The sequence below is a fragment of the Myripristis murdjan genome, chromosome 5 (assembly GCF_902150065.1).
Source record: "Myripristis murdjan chromosome 5, fMyrMur1.1, whole genome shotgun sequence".
NCBI classification, from domain to species: Eukaryota; Metazoa; Chordata; class Actinopteri; order Holocentriformes; family Holocentridae; genus Myripristis; species Myripristis murdjan.
This window is the reverse complement of record NC_043984.1, coordinates 27,274,146-27,290,090: the sequence shown is the minus strand read 5'-3', so window position 1 is coordinate 27,290,090 and position 15,945 is coordinate 27,274,146. Positions and strand designations below refer to the sequence as shown.

The following is a 15,945-nucleotide window of genomic DNA, read 5'->3' as shown; positions in this document are numbered from 1 at the left end:
AGCTGAGGTATAAGGAGGGGTGTGAGCTCCCATGAAAGCAGTAAACATCTGTGGGAGTCGCTAATACATTGCCAACAACCATTATTTTAATCACAAATACAGCATTTTTCAGTGTAATCAGTAGGCTGTTATTTAAGTTAATAGATAAATAGCCTAAAATAAACATGTTTTGCAGAAGAGCTAAAATGCACCATATTCTCTCATGAATGACAGACAGTATGGCTGCACTTCTATACAAAGCCAAAAGGGGGCGCAGTGGAATATACACTAACTATGCCTTTTGAGAGTGCACAAACTGCACACGTTTGAACCCATTTAGAAGAAGCCACTATATGTATCAGCCAACATTATGTTTAAAACGTTGAACAGATAGTAGTATTGACTAGCTACCTGACCGGTTCAACAAACTGGGCTAGTTTTTTTTTTTTTTTTTTTTTTCCACATAGAAAAAAAAACAGCTTTAGACATAAGGAATTCACCTGTGAGCATGACAGCTAGCATTATCTTCACTACAGAGATTATGGCTCAGCTTTTGCAGAACAATGGACAGCACTGTTTCTTGGGTGTATTCAGTCACCTCATCCTGGCGCTGGGCCTTGGCTGTAAAATACATCGCTGAAACTGTGGGCATTTTCGGGATGTCGCAATCTACTGGATACAGTTTTTCTAAAAGTAGCTGCTGTGTGTGTGAAAGTGTTAGATCACATAATGCATAATGATCAGTGAGATCCCCCCCCCCCCAGAAATTGCATTATCTTTTTATTTATTTATCTCTGCCCCTAATGGTATTTTAGAGATCTTCCCAAAGCTCAGACTGTAACTCGAAACCTAGTTATTCTGTGCCACCTACAGTTAATTATAGTAATTAGGGGGTCAGTGTAAACTTGTTTGACAGAGTGGATCACAGGGTACGGCAGAAGCCTTGGGCCACCTCTGGCCCCGATGCCTGCCGGACAATGTCACCGGCACTGTTATGCAACACACTAATTACAGCACGACTTGCTTTTGCTTTTCTTCTCTTCATTTTGCCATCACTCTCTCTTCCTCTCACTGAAAGTGGCCAAGCTGATTATATTAAGTGGTTACAGTTTTTTTCAATCGCTTGTTCCAGTATAATGAAACTGGGATCCACTTTGTCGTCATCTTCACCTCCAAATCACGTTTTCTTTTGTAAATGTGTTCATACCTTTTCATTGGATTCACACATTTTTCACTTCTCACATTTGTCATTTACATGGCCCTGACTCCATTGACTTCACTGTGGTAGTCAAAAGCAAAACAAAAACAAAAAATCTACTCACAGCTGATAGAAATGACCTGCATCACTGTGAAACCACTAGTGCACCTGCATCACTACCCTTTCCACAAATCACCATTCATCAATCAATCAGTATGCACCAAAAAAAGGGGCCTATAAATTGTATTCTGTTTTTTTTTTCAACTCCTTTGAGTTTTTCTGTGTAATACTGTATGTGAATTACAGTATTTCAGTTTTTGCCATCAATACAGTACAATTTCACTTCAAAGTCATTCTGAGTTTGGATGCAATTCTTTACTGTAAGTTCACATTTGAATGTGTAGCTCACAGGAGAACCTTGTTCAAACTGACAGCTGTATTTTGTATTCTGTTGTCAGCTGTGTTACAGCACAGTAGAGCTGATTGAAGGAATCTACTCATTTGGACATAAGTTGAGTTGTTTGAGGGAAAAATTGGCTTTTGCTACTTGCTTTACAATATGTAACTATGTAAATTGTCAAAAAAAAAAAATGTGACTGCAATACACACAAGAAAAAGTAAGGTTGAACCTGCTCAGACTGAAAAGGGTATGTTGCATTTTGGTGTTGAGTATGAAGTGAGTGAGTGGCTGGATTAACTCGCTTGACTGCAAGTTATATTGGCCAATGTTTTGTCATAGTAAGAGCCTTTTGCAAACAAAATGTGTTATTTTGGGAAGACGCCTCTCATTAGGCCTATGTATTAACTGTTTTGATACCATGGTTTCTGAGTCGACAGTGGAGGTAAAGTGATTAAAAAAAAACTGTAAAAGCTGCTAAACATGGGTCCCCTTTTAATTTTCATGGCTCCGCCTCAGATGGAGGTTGCAACAGACACACCTCAGTGAGGAGAAGAGGATTGAGCTGCATGAAGCAGAGCAGAATAGGTTTACTGCATGATTTTGTCATCCGGTGCCAAATAATCTTTGGCTTACATCATGCAGGCTTTTTTCATGGACAGTCTGGTGAGCCATTCCCACAACTGTCTGTTATCAGTCCAATATTTGTCAGTTTTTCTGATTTTGTTTTCAAATAGGCTTATTTATACAGCTCATGATAACACTCTGCATGGTTTGGCAAATAAATGTAGTTCAGTTGAAAGCTGAACTGAGTCAGTGAAACTCAATTAATTTGCAGACTCAGTCCTCACAGGCTTAACAGTCTCAACAGTGGCTGCAAACTTCCTGCACACTGGCCTGATTGGACAGATTTCAGTAATTGTTTAGTGAGGAGAGTCGATAAGAGCCAAGTTCACTTGTTAGTAATAAACAGCTTGCAATGAAGAAGAAAGGAAGTCTTTTTCTTTAGAAAATGTGGTAGCCTAAAATTTAACCTCTCAAATTTGAAGTATATGTCTTCATATCTGATGATGAGGATGATGCTGGGAACCAGGGAGGCTCAACCATCATATTTCATGATTTCTCCAGGGAAATATTTACCTGGGTGTATCAGGAGAGCTGTGTTTAACCTACATACACACACACAAATACACATACCTGGGAACAAGCGAACATGCAAACTACAAAAACCAAATTAGAGGTTCCACAGTATTTTCCTAAGGTTGATGTGTTCCTGAATCTCTGCTGAAGAGAGAATAAATCTCATGAGCACCAAATAGTTAAGTGTGGAGTTGAGCTGTGATCGAGACATTTGGTCTTTGAAAGCCTTTTCTAAGGATTAGGGTTAGGGTTAAAAAGCCTCTCTGGCACAAAAGCCCTGAAAGCAAACTTCTGACTTCTGACAAACCTCTGAAACTGGCTGAGGTCATGAAGTCACTGGATGGATCCTTTATGTAATGATCCATCCATCAGATCTGGGGGACCAGTGGTTGGCTGAGGCTGATGAGGAAGTAAACAATGCTGATACATGACAGTAGGCCAACTCACACCGCTCACTCAGATGCACCACTGCCTCATGAAGAAATGGTGGAGGAGATTTATCTCTTGCAGGGCCCAGCTGGTGCATTGGCACACAGCTCTACCTCTGTCCTGTCATCACATCATCTTTAGGGGAAAGCGCAGCTGCCTAATCTCTCCCAACCTGACCTGAAAACCAACTTCAGAATGGGCCTTCAATTATTTGCTTGAGTGGGTGCACCTAGACACACACACACACACACTCACATACACACTCACACACATACACACATCATTGAGGGCTTAATCCTATCAGATCATATACAGACCTCAGCAGGTCAACTGATTAATCCCTACAAACATCATCATCTTCATCGCAGGAGTTTTTTTTTCTCTCTTTTTTTTTTCTAAGTGTAATCTCCAGAAGCATGAGAAGGAGTAGAAAGGCAACCTCTACGCTCCGTCTGTCTTTCGCTCTCACCTCTCTCATCTCCCTCGCTCGTTTCATTATCCAGTCGTTTATGTATCTGTCTGTGCAGGGCTTGTCGCCATTCACTGCCTGAAGCAATAATGTTGGCTCAATTTAACGCCTGTCAAAACAGCCTTCGCTCTATCCCCGATTCACGCTGAGCTCTCTTTCCGCCTTCATGTGGGAGTGAAGGTTAAATCAACCTGAATACCCAAATTTGACAGTTTCCCTTCCTCACAACTAAATATAAATACCTTACAGGACATAATCTCTGTTTTCAAGCTCCACTGCTCAGTTTGGCATGCATCCAATCTACCCAGCAACAATTCGTTTTAATCAAATTCCAGCTCTCAAAACTCGACGCAGCTGCAAGCCTGGTGTTTTTTTGGTGCAGTTAAGCTGAAGGAATACTGGACAAAGAGTTTTAAAAGCTGATATTTTACTGGAATAGATGCAGGACTCTAATAATTCAGAAACGTCCGATATATGTGTGTTTGCATTTAAGCGAGAAACTCCAAACAGGTAGAAACAGGAGGTTCAACGGGACAGGCAGTTCACAACAATGAGACCTTAGTTTGGCAAAAAAAAGTATGTTACTGAAGTGTGGGTTTATTCATAAGTTCAGTTTGTATAAAGGTACATCTTCAAGTGTGTAGATTGGTTTTGAAGATATACATTTATATAGACTGAGATCTTGAATATACCTATGCTTCAGTAAAGATATACTCGTAGTCTTTTGCCAAATTGAGAAAGCTCTCTTTGCATGTAAACAAGAAAATATTGCACAGATTTCATCTTGCAGCTTGGCCAAATGTTGTCTCCTAGATGAAAGGAGGAGGAAAGAACAGCTCAGGACTGTGGCCACAGCAAGACAGGATGAGGCTGAGTTTACTGCATTTTTGCAAATTATATGACAGACAATGGAGCGATTCAGTGAGCGATCGCATGTAGGTGTCCTGTGCACTGGACTGTTCATGCTACGCAGTTTGGTTATGTGCAGTTTTAATCTTGAATCCTGCAGCTTCCCTAAAATGAGGGTAAATGTATACTAAGATAATCTGTGTTGGACATGCAAGGCTGTGTGTGTGTGTTTGTGTGTGTGTTTGTGTGTGGAAAAGAAAATGATTATGTAGGCGGATTTGGGCAAGAGGAATTAAGCTTAAATTCTATAGCATCTCTGATTATTGGGATTTCATGCGAGCACCTAAACCAATGTGACAGCAATAAGAAGATAAACCATATGTTCAAAGATTTACCTGGGTCTATCAGGCCAGCTCTGTTTAACACACACACACACACGCACACACACACACACGCACACACACACACACACACACACACACACACACACACACACACACACACACACACGTACAACTGGGAACAAGCAAAAATGAAAACTACAGAAACCAAATCAGAGGTTCCACAGTATTTTCCTAATGTTTGTATCTGTCTGACTCTCTACTGGAGAGAGACGTCCCACAAGCGTCACATAGCTTATTATGTACTAATGAAAAATCAGAAAAAATGCTAATTAAATAATCTATCTCTATTCATTAATTAATAATCTATCTCTTTTGTCAAGAGATTTCACCGTACAGTAACTTTCATGGGTCATTATAATATGTACACTACAAAAGAAAATAGTACTCAATTTGCACACCCAGGTCACACAGCTCACACAGTCTGTTTTCCTCTGGAATATTTTTGAATAGATCAATCTCAATGACCAAAGGAAGAATACAGCTCTTAACTGTGCAACCAAAATTTCTGGCTCCTAGATAAATGAGATGTTACATATGATTCAGGGCCAGTTTTCTCTTTGATATGCTGATATGTCCTTAAATTTTGGCTTTCAGAGAATGTTTTTGAACCATTTCTCTTCAAATTTCCATAAAAGCTTATTTTTGATGGAACTGACATTGCAGCATAAATTATTCCTGTAGATATTCAGCATGTCCACCTCCTCAAAAACTGAATGAGGCTCTTTCACCCATGGAGATCTGTGTGATTTGCTCCACATAAATACTTTCTCATTTATTCTGTTCTCTTCCAATTTGATTAGATGTTTCCACAGTCGGATCACGTCACATTCTCATTGTACAGACCCTGGTGCCTAGCCCATGTCTCCCTTGAACCCCCAGAAAACATCGTATAGCTCCATTCTGTATAGTTTTAGATTCGGTAAAGCCCCACACCAAAGTATATGAACTTGTTTCACTCCAAAAGGTGGATCAGACCAGTCAGTAAACATATCTTTGATCTCAACACACACAACTGGGCAACGATACAAGGTCTGGATTGCTTGATAGAATCTACCATCCACCTCCGCTTCCATAAGTCTAACGGCAAGCAAATCTGTATTAATCCAGGCAAACGCCCTTTAAAAGTCAACAAAACATGCGAAAGTGGCTTTGCCTTTGGTGATTTTAGTTCTAACAGTGGTTGATACTGAATGTAAATGATAGATACAGGCTATGGATACAGGATCTAAATCCATTCTGCTCATCGCCACGATACTGTCCCATTTCTAGATATTGGGAGCCTGCTGTTCAGTTTATTAATAATACAATTTGTAAACCATACTAAGGAGGCTGGTGGCTATAATTGAGGGGTATTCAGGGCTTATTCTTTGATGACTTTGGAACGAGTTTAAAAATAGACTTGTACCATACTGATGGGATTATATCATGTTCAGCATGATATAGCATCACTTGAAAACATAGAAAAGGACCTCTAGGAGTTGTGGAGATTTGGGGGGGCATAGGGGCATAAATGTTCATGGAGTTACATATGGAAAAGTACACAAACCCAAATGTATTTTTTAATTCTTCATTGTGATTGAAGCCAAGTCAATTAATGCTCATTAGATACTGGAGTAGACTGGGACAAATAAAGTGAATGAACACAGTAATGACAGTGTCACTATATCTGGATAAATTGAGTGTTTTAATCAAATTATGATCGTACAGGGTGGGGGTTCAAGCACCCTCAGAATTTAGGACACCATTTCAGTCCTAATTTGATAGCAAAGGATAATACAGATACTATGCTGTTGTTGCCATAGTGATTTTAACCACTGTTATACAACTGGTCTACTTCCAGTGGCAACCTTCACAAAGCAACAGGATCGGACTCACTTGCACACACACTCACAGGTCATACATTGGTTTGCAGGCACAAACCACCACTAGCATGAGAAATAAATACATGCATGTGCTGTAAAATACACATGCACACACACGCACACACATGCTGAAAAAAAATGACAGAATGGGATCATTCTGCTGGTAGGAAGCAGATAAAAACAGCCCACTGACCCTGAGGCTGTTACACAACATCAACTACCACCCCCCTCCTCCTCCCAGTGGAGTGGAGATGGAAGAGCTTATCGCCTCCTTCTCCTCATCCAATCATCTATCTATCAGTGTCTCTATCCTGCTGCAATCACACAGTAAAGACCCCCCCTCCCACACGTCCACCCACCCTGCCCTCTCCTCTTAAAGATTAGAAGTGACTGTCTCCTCGGTCATAACCCTTCACTGAGGAAGGTCAGGATGTCCTGGACCACCACACAGTAAGTGGATTACTGTACGGCCTGTCTGTCAGACTGACAACAAACTGCACTGCACACCATGTACGATGATTGATGGTCAGCCTATGGGATGCTTATAAGATGCTTAAGCTACAGATGTACAAAATGTTAAGCTGAAGTACTACTCCGAGGCAGAAATTTCACTGAACTGTTTTACTCCAATAATCAAGTCGGACAAATAAAGACTTCAATCATTCAAGTAACGGTTAAATGTTAATATTCTGTTACCAACATCATTGCCAATGTTTGTACCAGCATCCCAAATGTCTACAGTGTGACAGATGCTATAATATAATGGTAAAAATATATAATACAATACATTTGGAAATTGTTGTCAGAAAGGGAAGCACTTTTTAAAGTTAAGTAATGATATCACAACAGTCATGAACATTAATGAATATTTCTGACTGTTGTTGTTGTCATATGGTTACTGAGGTCATGTTTCCTGCAAAGTTAGGCTAATGACAAGTTTTCATGACAAAGAAAATGTCAACTTTTAAAAGTTAGATATATTTCATTATGCATATGTATGTGTATTTCATGTTACTGATAGCTGTGGCACTGTTATGACAGTTTTATGGCAATCTTAAGAAAAGACTTCATGTTAAGTGTTACCTCAGGAAGATATTTAGATCCACCCCCTCTGGCAAAAGGGTACATGTACCAGCATGACTGTGGACACTGTCTCAATTTTCCTTTTTTTTTTTTTTTTTTTTGTGCTATTATTGTGGTGCTGGCCTCTAGAAATAAGTGTCACTCTAAAAATTTAATTGAAGTAAGTGGAGCTCTTTCCTTCCACCTGTCTGTCCCATCTTATTCCAGACTGATGGTATATTCCAGAGAGAGGACACTGAAATGCTAATGGCCCGTGCAAACTGTTGACACAAGCCTGTGTGTCTGGTTAATAGCTCCTCTCCAAGCAGACTGTCAGTCCTGTGACTCATGCATTCATCAGGGAGCACATGCTGGACTTGGAGAGTCACTCCTCTCTCTGCCTTGGACTGGCGAGACCGCCGAGGGTGACCTCACTTTGGTAATCATACTTGTCATCTATCCCTCTGCCAGCACAAGCCTTTGTCACCATTGTACCATCCCCGCAGTGGAAGAATGCTTTTAGAAGGGTATAAACAAGTCTAATGAAATGCATTGGGGGAATCTTGACGGTGCAGCGTCATATGTCTGCAGCTTTAATATGAAAGGAAAACTCCACCGGCTTGGCATGTGCTCCAGTTATTTTTTCGCTCAGCAGGTGGTGGGACCGGGCCTTGACAGCCTGCTCATATTGAGTTTCAGTCCTATCATACTTTCCAGGGTATCTGCAGGGACATTAATTAATCTTTCATCATGTGCTGGCACTGGCTGGCACCCAGCATGCAGTCATTTGCCTCCTCATCTACACACACACAGGGAACAACCGCCCATCCTGTGCATTTACATGAAATTTGATTGCTGCCAATTCTGCAATGCACATTATTTTCCACCTCTGTAAATGTCGTTTGTTTCTGCACTGATGATGAGATTGTCAAAGAGAAACATCATACGCAGGAAACTTAGCACAAACCGAGTCTTTATTTCTCCTTCAACAAACTGTGGACAACACAGATATACAAGATAGAGGTATCTGAACATATCAAATAACAATATTCATTAATATCATTATTGTAACATTAATAACATGGAATGTAGTATTCTCCATTCACATTCTTTTTTTGTTTTCTTAGATTATTTTTTTACGAAACATGTCAAATAAATAAATATCTCTCTATCTTCTGTCTCTGATACCTAATATGAATATAGTCTCTTTGAATGAAGAGGAACAGGGAAAGAGGGACGGCAAAATGGACATGTAGGAAAGAAGAATGGAGGGTGAGATATCATTACCTGTCCTCCCTTCGGCTCTCGTCTTCACACAGATACAACTCCTGCTCTCTCGGATAGCCCTGTCCCACTGACAGCACACAGCAAGTCTCGTTCATCACCATGTGTTTAAGTGTGCATGTTTATGTGTGCAAAATGCTGGCACTTTCTTTGGAATGGGACACAGGGGAAACGCATGCCCGCTCTCTTGGACTTCAGCACTACTCTTTATTAGCTGTCTAACTAATTTTTTGCCTAAACAACAAACCGGGTTAAAACACTTTTTTTTTTTTTTTAGACAGAATGTATCAGGATGACAATGGGTAAAACACTGAGTCTGACACTGAGATTAAACAGAGGATCACAGACGGCTTTTCTATGTTACCTTCAGATCTGCTCACTATCCCGTAGACAGACACACAGGACAGAAACATCGAGAAGCACCAATGACAGAGACGGGGAGACCCCTGAAAGGGCTGGCTACTGCAACTTCTTCGATATGGATGAGGAGCGGAAAAGTCAGTTCCTTTCCTCATCTGTAGTCCAGTCCTGCTGTTTTTTTTGTTTTTTTTTTCCAAGGGTCATAAAAAGAGAGACTGTAAAATGTGTGTAATTGTGCATCTGTGTGTTTGAGTGTGTGTACAAGTCTGTCTGTGTGTGTTGATGCTGTCAGTCTAGTCTGTGCTGTGGTCCTCCAGCTGGGAGATGATGGTGATCAGATTCTGGAGACCAAAGATGTATCCACTGTCCTGGCCTTCGTGGACCACACTGTCCTCCCCGTAGTGCCGGCAGGTGGTGTGGGCAAAGTCTATCATCCTCACATCCACCACGGGGCTGCGGGGGTCTGAGCGGGACAGGCACCGGCGGCTTTTGACTGGATTACCGCAAGTGCTGCTGCTGCTGCCGCCGCTGCTGCTGGAGGAGCAACTGTTGCTGCTGCCGCTCGCTGCAGAGGGGCTGTGGGGGAAATCAAGCACGCCTGCGACTTCATCCTCCTCCTCCTCCTCCTCTTCCACCACCACAATGTCCTCCTCTATCTCCTCTTCCTCCTCCACTTCATCCTCCTCTTCTCTGGAGAGGCTGTCCTCGGTGCGTCGGCGCACGTGTGTTTGGTGCGGCTCCCCGTCGTAGATGATGAGCAAGGAGCTGGAGTAGAAGCGGTAGGACTCGCAGGCCTCCAGGGCGGCTTGCATTTCCCTGAGTCGGCGCAGCACCGGGGAGAGCAGCTCGCGACGCAGGCGGCGTCCGTTGTGGAAGAACTGGAACAGGGCCTCCTTGAAGCCTGGCAAGGTCAGCTTGCGGCCGTGGTACTTGTTCATGAACATCAGCTGGCCCGAGTATGACTGATACACCTGGGGGAGGAGATCAGGTTAGAAAGACTTTTACTGTATTTATATAGCATTTAGAATTGATACATTTATAATATATTTCCAAATAGAACATCCTGGTTTTTGATTAATCTAAAAACAGGGATTCTTTAAGTGACCACAACTAAATCACCCAAGATTTCCTGTGATCACTGTCCGAAATGAACTTTCTGGCTCACCAGCCAATAAATGGTAAACTTAAAAAAAAAAATCTTCATGCCAAGCATAATAATGTAACAACTATACTACTATAACTTTTGCATATAAATATGTCACCGCTTCCATTCACATCTGCTCTCACATCTGTTACATTTGTACTAACACTGGGCAGGATAACCATGCTGGCTGTGAAGAAATCAAAATTTACTTCCTTCTGTAGACCAACCTAACAAACAGGTCAATCAAGAGCTTGTTTATACAGAGCCATTTTTCTCTTGATTTGATTGGTCCACAGTCAGAAGGCATGCACAGTGGTCAGCAAGGACCAAGTTTGAGAACAGGAAAAACCAAAAACTGTTCAACATACTATTCAAACCAGCGTTACAATGTCTTCACCTCAACTAGTTACCAGCCACTGCGGCAGATGACCTGACCTCTCAGCTAAAGACAGATTTCATCGGCATTTGACACTTGACATGTGTCATTTTCTGACCCTGGCTGCGCTGTGAAGTCCTCCCTGCCCTAAATAGGTTAGGACACATAGTAAGGTCAGCTGTCACACAGGTTACACAATTAAACCTGGAGCTCAGAACAATCCCACAGAGCTGTGTTTTGGCTGGTCGCCTACCTGCATGCCACACAGGCGGACTCCTATGGAGGCTGACGTGCTCTGCTGGCATTTGCGGATCTGCATGGCTTTCTTCTCTTCCGAAGCGTCGTCTCCATGCTGCCGGGTGCCCATCTTCAGGTCCAACACACACGGCACGTTGTGGCGCCACGTAAGGTTTTCTAGCAGGATGAATTCTGGGAAACTAAGTCAAGGAGGACACAGCGGAAGAGGCATGGACTGATATCCGATTACAGGATGGTTGCTCAGGATGGTTCAATACATTTCATCTAGATTCCCACTCCCTCTAATCATATACTGTAACCTTTGACGTTATAATATGTGCAGCAGAGTCAAGCAGTGTCCACTAACTGACTCCACATGGCAAACAAACTGATAAAGTAGATGTTATATTGGATAACCAGCCTCTCTGTTACAGACAGTCAGGCCACTAAAAACCATGCATGCCTCAGCAGCACATACAAATATACAGCTCTCCAGTCAGTGAAAGGATACTGTATTGGTTGCGGTGCTTGGCGTTCTCCTTCATCCTCTGCAGGTGTTGCTGGTGACACTTGAGGCTCCAGGGGTTGTGTGTGAACTGCGGGACGGCGTTGCTGTGGCTGCGCTCCAGACGGTAGTAGAGCACCTCGGCCTGCTGCAGCCACTCCAGCTCCATGTCCTCCGGGAGCTTAAGACCACTGGGCATCACAAGAGGGAGAGAGCCTGGTCAGTTCGGCATGCAGGGCAGTACAGCACAGGACGACATGACTGGACAAAAAATTAGTTACAATTGACTGAATGCACTCACATTTAATGAACCTGGTGTCTATTACAGGTTGATTGTGTATGTGCTGTTTAGTTGTTACCCTGTGGGTGCATGTGTTGCGTGCTTGGTCAAAGTGTGTCATCTGGGTAGTGGAGCAGAAAAAGAGGGCAGTGATCAAACGTCACAGTCTAAATAAAGAAGGGCCCACGGGAAACAAAAGTGGCATTCATTCACCAACACTACGCCAATCCACCTCCTCCCATCCTCTGCCCAAAACCTCTTACCACCCATGTAGTCTCCTCCTCTTTGCTAAGGTCAGGGCTGACCGAGTCAAAGATCTGTGCTGTGTTTGTGCGCATGCATGCACTGAAGTTACCCATCCCACTGGGTGTATCCCTTGTTTGACTCAGCCAAGGTCTGAGGATCACGCTCTCATTTGGAGTCCGTTTGCATAAAGCTGTATGTGTAATTATTTAGTGTGCGTCATTTGTTCTTGTCAGTCAGACTCTGGCTTTGGCATTCAGCAGGGAAACTACAGGAGGACTGGCTTAAATGTATCAGAGTTAAGTACCTGCTTTCAAAGCGATCAATGCATCATCTGCCAACTTCTTCAACATCATTCATATCAGCCTTGATCTTAGTGTTAGAGTGACTCATGTCGCCCTAGTGTGTTGATGCAGCGACTGTGCCTCCTACGCAAACATGAGCAACAAGTCCCAGGAGTGTACAGCTGTCTCCAGCACTATATACAGGAGCTGGACATCTCACCTCTTATCCTTGTCTTTGCGGGAGTGGCGGCTTCGGCCATCATTGCTGTAGTTGTCATTGTCCACAAGCGGGGAGGAGCCCATCTTGTTGCCCCACTTGAGCATCTTGCTCTTCGGCTCACAGTCAGCAGAGGGGTCCTTGTTCTCCAGGTCCCCTGCTGGGTCACTGTGGATGGGGTAAGCGATGAGGCAAAGATTCCCCTCCTCATCCTCCTCGAAGCTCACTGACACTACACCTGAGACAAAGAGACAGAGGGAGAGAAGGAGAGAGACAGAAAGAAGAAATAAAAACAAAAACAAAACGATATCGGTAAGTCAAACATGCCTCTCTCATAAAAACGTCACCCAAAATTAGGAAACAATGAAGCTGGCAAGGTAGAAAAAGCTGTGAACTGCCGAGCATCTCTTACCCCCATCTCTTTCTGCTTTGCGGCACAGTTACACTTACAGAGCAGTTTGTCTGCACCCACATCCCTTTGAGACATCTGATAGAAATCCAACAATACCTGGACAAGACTATGACAAACAGAGAGGATGGGACAGAGATACTGAGTTCCCTACGGCAAAAGACGTGGACTGAGAGCAAGAGTGAGCAGCACAGGGAGAAAGAGAGAGAAAGAGAATCTGGGGACAGGGACAGACCATGTGCTTTTGCACAATTTGTGCACAATTTCTCATGGCCTCAACCCATACTTAAGCAAGCCTAATGCTATGATATGAAGCATGCAGCAGCAAAGGGAAAAAAATAACTCCAGCCCAAACATAAATGACACAATGCTACAAAACTTTCAAGACAGAATGCTGTTTATTTAAGATAAAATATATTACAAACATTATGATGAGAAATATATTGAGATCACCATAACTCATACACAAGCCATTTCAACATTCACTACACAAAAAAAAAATAAAGTGAAAAAAATAAAAAAATGAATTTACAATTGCCTTGCATAGGCTATAGCTTGTAGGAATCATATAATGACAGGCTACAGCTTCATTTACAGTAAAAGAGCTCATTAAACACCAATGATATTTGCCCCAGTTTGTTTCAAACATAAACCGCCACACCCCATACCCGGGATGTGTCTGAGTGACAAGGCAAAGCAAAGTAAAGGGAAGGGGGTATTGAGATAAGAAGTTAACTTCGGCCTATGTGCAAATGCAGACATGGAAAGGAAAATGGGTGTTGCTGCAAGCAGGTCATGGCAGAGCAAGGGGCAGAGAGAGAAGGAAATAAGAGAATGCAAAGAAATGATATCCTGTGATCACATGAGAAACTTTTAGAACTTCAGAAGCATCAGTGAGGCGTACAGGACAGTCAGAGGAAAGAGACATCATGATAATGCTCCATGAAAACCCGCTTCACCTTTCACTTCTCTACCAGGGACAAAAGGGAAACAGCTGCACTGACCCATGAGGCAGCATCTTAGATAACATTTAAAGGGGATGTGACATGAGTAAAAGGGGGATGGACACAATGGCAGAGATGAACAATGAACCGAACTGAGGGCTTTTTAGGACCCTGCAGATTCTTACTTGCCACGTGAATGTCAGCCTCACTGATGTCATCCACTACTGTACATGGTGTATTAAATGCCTACTGCACACTCAATAACTGATGATGAGAAAAATCTGCTCAGGTAGTTGGAAGATGTGAGTCGTGCATATTTGTGATTTGTCGGTGCAAGATGATACAGTCTGTTGCTGACATAGCACACCAATTAGCAGGTGAAGCCCTGTTTGTGTTAGTCCTTTCAGGCGACCTCATGATCTCTCCAGAAGCACCAAGCATCTTTATCTCCCGGCCACTGGATCCGAGCAAGGCAGGATCTCAGCCTCGTATCGCTTTCACCTTGTTGGCAGGAGACACTGGGGCTGTCTACGCACTGGGCAGAGAAACACTAGCTCCCACCTGTCTGCTTATCCTGACTTACCTGTTCTTTGAACCTGGCCTCCTACAAGCAGGCCACCCAGGTGGGGTGGTTTCGTTCACACATAGCGCACACAGCCAACAGGGTCTCACTGCGAGCGCCCTCCTGTGGCAAGGTCCAGTATAGCACAAGTTGCTCCTGGCAGGCACCTATAAAAATGACTTGGGCAGCAGCAGGGAGCTCAGTCCCAGTAAAATCACCCCCCTATATAATTTAGACCCTGCAACCCACATAAAAAAGGAAGGTGCATCTGCAAAAGTCTACTTGCGCATGAATTCCTACGAGGCGCACGTAAAAAAAGAAGGAAAGAGAGCAGCATAGCAACACAGCACGGCAACACAACAGCAGGCCGTAGCTGATTTGTTTAAGGCTTACCTCTGTACTGAGGGGTGAACTTCCTCATGGCAGCGGGCAGGCTCTTGTAGAACTGATGCTCACGGGGGATGAGGGGCTTGCAGATGGTCTGCTCCCCAAAGCGCAGGACGCAGGAGTGGCCCCCCACCTGGTGCACGAAGGGCTCAAGCATCACCCCTTTCTCCATGTAGCACTGCTGGTGCTGCAGCTGCTTCTGCTGCTGCTGCTGTTTCTGCTGCTGCTCTGTGTCCATGGCCTCCTGGGCCTGAGCCTCCACAGCCGGACTCATCCTCCTCTGGCCTCGACCACGCTTCCGCGGGCATTAGCCTCCTCGCACACGCACAAACACTGTGGTGGGGGCCGTATCTGGGCAGAACCACACACACAAACACACACACGTTCACACTCAGTCGGTCACTCGCACTGCAGACCCGCAGAGAGGAGGACTAGTCCTGGTATTCTGCATTAAGATTGCGGATTCTTCTTTTCTCTTAATCCCGCGGCGTCTTCAGAAGCTGCTGTGATGATTATCTGTGTATTCGTCTTCTGTGCGGACGAGCAGGACTGAGCTGCTCCAAAACAAAGAGGGACAGGAAGTAGGAAATACAAGAGAAATACAAGAAAAGGCTCAGTGTTTTCGGTGATGTTTAATTCCCTTTTTTGTCCGCCTTGTCTAGGAAATCTTCTGGTGTGGACGCAGAAAGCCCCTTTGACGTCCTTTGTTTTGTTGACGACGGTTTAGGCTGTGCTGCAGCAGCAAGGCAGACAGAGACAGAGATCCTGCATGTGTCTCCTCTGCAGACTGAAAGCTATCTGACAGCCGAGGGCTTGCTCACGACTGGTAAAGCTCCCACTAGCCTGACACTCATCCCGCCCCCATCAGCCCCAATCCACCAATGAGGAGCAGCAGGAGCAGGTTGTTGGGTGGTAACCCTTACA

General features: G+C 43.7%; 1 protein-coding gene across 1 annotated transcript; it reads right to left on the bottom strand.

The window, feature by feature from the left end:
• Positions 1 to 8,745: 8,745 nt before the first annotated feature.
• Positions 8,746 to 15,387, bottom strand: LOC115359037 (inositol hexakisphosphate kinase 2-like). The gene is made up of 5 exons (XM_030051249.1): positions 15,028 to 15,387; positions 12,723 to 12,957; positions 11,702 to 11,886; positions 11,207 to 11,382; positions 8,746 to 10,404 (listed from the first exon to the last, which is right to left on the bottom strand). The coding sequence occupies exons 1-5, from the start codon at positions 15,293 to 15,295 to the stop codon at positions 9,727 to 9,729; spliced, it is 1,542 nt and encodes a 513-aa protein (XP_029907109.1). The 5' UTR covers positions 15,296 to 15,387; the 3' UTR covers positions 8,746 to 9,726.
• Positions 15,388 to 15,945: the final 558 nt, after the last annotated feature.

What these genes read in the sequence shown, in the direction of transcription:
- LOC115359037 (XM_030051249.1), bottom strand. Translation starts at nt 15,295, where the DNA reads ATGAGTCCGGCTGTGGAGGCTCAGGCCCAGGAGGCCATGGACACAGAG. An exon ending in GTTCACCCCTCAGTACAGAG is followed by an intron (nt 12,958 to 15,027) that starts GTAAGCCTTAAA and finishes TCTTTGTCTCAG; the next exon opens with GTGTAGTGTCAGTGAGCTTC. An exon ending in TCCGCCTGTGTGGCATGCAG is followed by an intron (nt 10,405 to 11,206) that starts GTAGGCGACCAG and finishes CTCCTCCCCCAG; the next exon opens with GTGTATCAGTCATACTCGGG.